This window comes from Colobus angolensis, unplaced genomic scaffold (assembly GCF_000951035.1).
Source record: "Colobus angolensis palliatus isolate OR3802 unplaced genomic scaffold, Cang.pa_1.0 Scaffold53, whole genome shotgun sequence".
Lineage (NCBI taxonomy): Eukaryota > Metazoa > Chordata > Mammalia > Primates > Cercopithecidae > Colobus > Colobus angolensis.
This window is the reverse complement of record NW_012118821.1, coordinates 12,362,836-12,368,671: the sequence shown is the minus strand read 5'-3', so window position 1 is coordinate 12,368,671 and position 5,836 is coordinate 12,362,836. Positions and strand designations below refer to the sequence as shown.

Genomic DNA, 5,836 nt, shown 5'->3' with positions numbered 1-5,836 from the left:
CTGTCAGTTATGTTAACAATCGGACTGCGTTACAGAGGAAGTGTCACCTTCCACTGTCAGTTATGTTAACAATCGGACTGCGTTACAGAGGAAGTATCACCTTCCACTGTCAGTTATGTTAACAATCAGACCATGTTACAAAGGAAGTGAGATGTGTGATTATCATCTTTAACAACCTGAAACCATCACAGTAATATGTAAACATTAGCATGTTTCATGTAATGCATACTCAACTGCAAAGCTGCTCTTTAATTACTAAAACTACGGAAAAATATTTTCTGTCTTCCAAGAGGGAGAACTAAAAATCTGGCTTCCCTTCAGCTTTTATCTGTGCCACAGGAGGATGGGTCCACCCGAGTTTATCCCCCAGGCTGTGGAACAAATAAAAATGGCTCTGTTGTGACTGGCTGCCAATAGCGTCTCTGGAGCTGTGAGTGGAGCACATGCCACACTCCGATCTAGAAGGTCCGATTGCGCTTTGAAGAAGGGCTTAGAGTTGTGAAATTAAACTGTTACCCAGACCACTTTTAAATAAAGTGTGCAGAAATGCCATCCATAATGGAAAAACAAGTTCGTTTTTTACAGAAACATTGCTATTCTGAGATGCATAACAGAAAAGCTGTGAAAGAGTTGTAAGAGGCCACCAGGGGCGATTTGGAAGGGACGATTACGAGAGGAGCCACCACGTCCCCACCACACGCTCTGAGAAGGGCAGAAAGAGAGCCACACCTGCGCCCACAGAGCCCCGACTTGTGCCTGGACCACGTTGCAGCCTGTCCCAAACCAGAGACGCTGACGAGATCCTTGTCCTCCATTACCCCAACAAGAGCTAGATGGTAAAATTGGGACACAATTTTAAGCATATATACTGGATGTGTATGCCTCATGAGGAAACGTTATTCTCAAATCTGCCAATGTTGAATACAGTTACGGTGCAGTATCAATGGACCAAAAAGACAATAATCATATACCTAAGTCACTTCACTGTGAGGACCACCATTTTGAAGTCTTTAAACAATAAACAGGACTTTTACATAGATATTTTTGCACTTTTTGTATATAATGTTTTAATAGCAGTTTACGATACCATGCAAAATATTAATTTAGGTTATTCCCAAGACCCTATCCTAATAGGGGTAGACCACTACTGAGCTCTCTTTCTTCAAAATCAAATTTGAGCCAAAGCCTCTTACTGCTGCTCACTGAGTCGTTTGAGTATTGCTTATTTTGTGAGAAATTAGGCAAAACCTCAATAGCCAAGACTGCCTGGCTTCTCCTGATGGATGAGCACATACCTGTGATCACAGATCCCTCCTACAAATGATGGATAATAGGTCCTTTTAAAGGCAGATGAGACTTACCTCAATGTAAGAGGCTGAAGTCACAGCCTTCACTTAACAGCTTGCAGAGAGGGTGCTTTGGTGCTGCCCAGACAAGGTGGAATGGGTGTGGAGTGTGGGAAGAGGCTCTCCGGAGGCAGGTGCAGTGGGTGGAGCAGGGCAGGAGTGGCTCGGGCAGCTCCCTCATTGGGACAGACCGTCCAGGCCGGCTGTGGCTGCTGTCTGCTTCCGGGGCTTGCGTCAGTGCCCCAGTGCTCACATCACACTCTCTTCTGCTCACGACAAGAATGGATACACGTGTTTCACTTCTGGAACTGATGACCATAGGGTATTAGTCCATTCTCATACTGCTATGAAGAATTACCCAAGACTGGGTAATTTATAAGGAAAAAGAGGTTTAATGGACTCACAGTTCCACATGACTGGGGAGATCTCACAATCACGGCAGAAAGCAAAGGAAGAGCAAAGGCACGTCTTACATGGCGGCAGGCAAGGGAGATTGTGCAGGGGAACTGCCCTTTATAGAACCATCGGATCATGTGAGACTCAGTCACTGTCACAAGAACAGCCTGGGAAAGATCTGCACCCATGATTCAGTTACGTCCCACTGTGTCCCTCCCATGACGCATGAGAATTACGGGAGCTGTAATTCAAGATGAGATTTGGGTGGGGACACGGGCAAACCGTAGCACACGGGAAGCGGTGACTGGAGCATGATTTTGGAATATTCTGTTTCTGCACAGTGTCTGGCAATTCTAATTCTAAAAGGATCCTGATGCCCAAGTCTGTCCAGGTGGATGTGGGCTCAGTTTCCTCACTGTGAACGTGGGAGAGACAGAGAAACTGTTCCCTAAGATCCTATGAAGTTCTAATTTTCCTAAAACCTACAGGACACGTGTGCCTTGACACTTTGGCATAAAATGCAGAGATTCTATTTAGCTCCTGGATTTAATATAAAGGAAAAGATGTGGCTGAGAATCTTGAGGTTAGCATGTGGGCAGGAAATAAACCCATCAGTGGTCAGATGGGATAAAAGTGTTCTTGAAACTTTTTCCCTGTTTTCTGCAGCCCCTTTCCCTCTCCTGACGCTTAGAGAAAAAGATGTTCTTTGTTTAAAAATAAAAGCTTCTAATGGAAATTCAACCTATGGCTTGCTAAAAAAAAAAAAAAAAAAAAATTACTGTTCCCTGGTGGAATTTTTCTGGGAAGATAAAGATTTATTATAATGAAGTATGTATAATTAAAGACTGCCTTTTATAGAAGACATCCATTAAGTCTTTCTTTGCTGCAGCCTTTTTTATTTATGGGAGTTAGAGTTTGTAGAGTATATTTCATCTTTAAAGTACCTTAGCAAACATTAAGTAATTTTTGCAGTAGTATTAAAAGGCAATATTTTTAATTTTTAATTTTACATTTCTCAAATTGGTTCATGAAAAACTAAGGTTTAGTGGTTCACATATAGCCATAGATGGGGTGGTATCAGTCAGGATTAAAGTTTTTCATTTTGTCTGCACTCTCGACTATGTCTTATATAATATAGGAAGAACTGGAACTTATAGTGAATTTTTCCGAAGTTCTCCAAGCAGAAAAAGGAGCAATGCTCATAAGATGTTTTAACGCTGTGTACAGGAAAACGCAAGGGAGGACCAGAGGGGGCCACTGCGGGCGACGTGGGACTGAGGATGGTGGATGCTGATGCATCCTCAAGACATGTGGAGCAGCTACTGGAGGCTGGACTGTGGGGCAGGAGAGCTGGGTGGGCTGGAGGAAGCCAGTTTGCAAAGATTGAAGAGTGAGAAAGTAGAGACTGACAAATCATCACATGCTAAATGTCAATTTAAACATTTTGTGAATGTCTGTTGATTTAACAAGGCTGTTTAATGTAGTAAGAGATGCTAATTAATGAACTCTTGTTTATAAATCACTAATTAATTTTATTCCTTTACAGAATGTGCTCTGGAGATTTAAATTCTCTCAGCTTAAGGGATCTTCAGATGATGGGAAAACTCGAGTAAAGCTGCTGTTTCAGAATCTAGACACCAAACAGATTGAGACGAAGGTATGGGGCATGGGGCATGGGTTATTCTGCCACCCACCCACACATAAAGTACAGCTCAGACGGTCTGCTGGTAAAAATCTCCATCCTTCCCATGCACACATACATAAACCAATAGGTCCCGAAGCACGAGTCCTTCTTAAAAATGAGACAACAGATACGTCAAAAGAGCCTGTCCAGGTCAAATGTCCCTTACCTGAAATGCTTGGGACCAGAAGTGTTTGGGATTTCAGATTTTGGAATGTTTGTGGATTAGGTACTGATTGAGCATCTGAAATCCAAAAATCCAGAATACAAAATGTTCAAATAAACATTTCCTTTGAGCATCATGGCAGCATTTCAGAAGGTTGGGATTCTGGAACATTTAGCATCAGGCCAGCATTCAAGAAGCTTGGGATTCTGGGGCATTTCAGTGTTTGGATTTTCAGATTTGGGACGCTCAGGCTGTACAGGATGTGTCTTATTAGAGAGACGTTTATATCCTAAAATAGTGACTGTTGAAACAAAGTATTTGATTTGACTAAAATGTACAAGCATCTTAGTAAATATTCGCAGGAAATCAATATTTTAAAATATACCAGAAGTCAAAATTTAAAGGAAGGGTTTTACAAACTGTATTTTGTTTGCACCCTGTATGTGATAAATTGACTATAATATTGAGAACAAACTTCTTTGTTAATTAAAAGACCTTAGACCTTTTAAATTCATTGCCTGGAGGTGACATTGTACTATTGACAGGTATTGACTTTTACCATATTTTATGTATAAATATGTTGCCCACAAGCCAGTTTTAATATAAACTTAATAAGACTAAAGATTAAATTTACTAAACTGAAAAATAAATTTTAAAAAATATGAGACTCATGAACACATATTGTGTGGAAACAGATTGTCAGTACTTTGCAGACATTTTTTTCTCTGATGGAATTAATCTGAGCAACACGTCACATGTGGCATTTTTATATGTGAAAGTTCAGGTCAACTTTGATCCTCTCTTCGTTGATCTCAATGAAATGACAGTTTATAGCTGCTTTAAGTACAACGGCAATTGTATGTGATTGTTTGACATTTTTATGTTTTGGAAATTGACAAAAGTAAAACCTGCTTGCAGATGGTACAGAGGCTGTGGCTCCTGGGGTGGGGGACAGTGATGAGGCAGCGGCACTCGTGCTGACCCCAGGGCCCTGAGCAGGCAAGGCACTGACCTCTCAGCAGGCTGCCCTGAGCCGCATCCAGGGTCATCAGCCACCAGCAAGCTGGGAATGTGGAGAGAGAGGCTTGACATCAGTTTCCATCTGGTATTTCACTGGCATGGATGTGAATCGATCAGGGATGAAAATAGAACGTTCTTCCTCTGGTTTGTTTATTTATGCAGCTGTTTGCCTTGGGCCCCCTGGCAGGGGAGGAGCCCCATAACCTTCTGCTGCTTTAATCTTGTGGAGCTCTGAGTCTCGTACTGTGAGGGTGTGGGAGGCCTCTGGTGGCCATGAGGCTTTCATGCCTGCGGTGTCCCTGTGGCTTTCTGAGCCCCTCTCATCCCCGGGGCACAGGCTTCAGGACCTCCAGCAGCTTCCATGGCATCTGAAACACCCTTTTAACAGTGTCTGTTAAGGTTAAATGTTTTTGGGTTTATTTGTTAATGATCAGTCAGCTCTTGATTATCTGTTAATAAAAGGAGCATCAGTATCAGGTCACCTAAGACAGAGGGGCTTGAAATATGTTAGATTCACGTGGGACAAAGGCTCTGCGACAGGCGTGGCTGCCTTGTGCTGCTGTGTTTGGATCTACCTATTTCCATCGTGGGTGGGTGGAAAGGAGAATGCCTCAGGGAGTTCCAAAGGCCACAGGGATGGACGCCAGATTCGTAGGGCTTGAAGTTTAAACAATTCATGGGAATATTTCATGAAACAAAAAATGTAAAACTGCAAATACAGCAACCTAGCTACACTTAGAAATGAATGTGGGGCACATTAATATGTCCCTACAAACCTCCACCTCCATTTCCCCACACCGGATCTCAGAGCCACCCAAGGCCTCTCTGTGGCATCTCTGGGGCGAGAGGGAGGAACTGGGGTAGAGACAGGCAGGGACCTGACAAGAGCAGCGACCCGAAGGCCCTGGGCCTGTCGCTCGGGCCCCCCAGCTCCCTGGGCTCTGTGCAGTCGAGGACCTCCCAGCTCACACAGGAAGAAGGCGGGGACACAGACGAGGATGACAGCGTTTCCCACCTCATCCCACAGAGCAGGAAACAGACATGTGGATGACTGCAAACACTTAGCGCGTGGGAGGCCGTGGGCACTTTCCAAAGTCACCTCCACACACTGAGGGTCTGCACTTGTCAACATACGAGATGTACAGAAAGTTAGAACACGGCAGCTGGGAAGTGAAAACTCTAGAAGCTAATGTAGAACACGGCGGCTGGGAAGTGAAAGCTCTAGAA

General features: G+C 43.6%; 1 protein-coding gene across 1 annotated transcript in view; it reads left to right on the top strand.

Moving 5' to 3' along the window:
- Positions 1–5,836, top strand: part of SNTG2 (syntrophin, gamma 2) — a 243,436-nt gene that overhangs the window by 211,321 nt on the left and 26,279 nt on the right. The window contains exon 15 of the mRNA XM_011960963.1: positions 3,289–3,399. Within this exon, the coding sequence (XP_011816353.1) occupies positions 3,289–3,399 (111 nt within the window). The remainder of the gene's footprint in view (positions 1–3,288; positions 3,400–5,836) is intronic.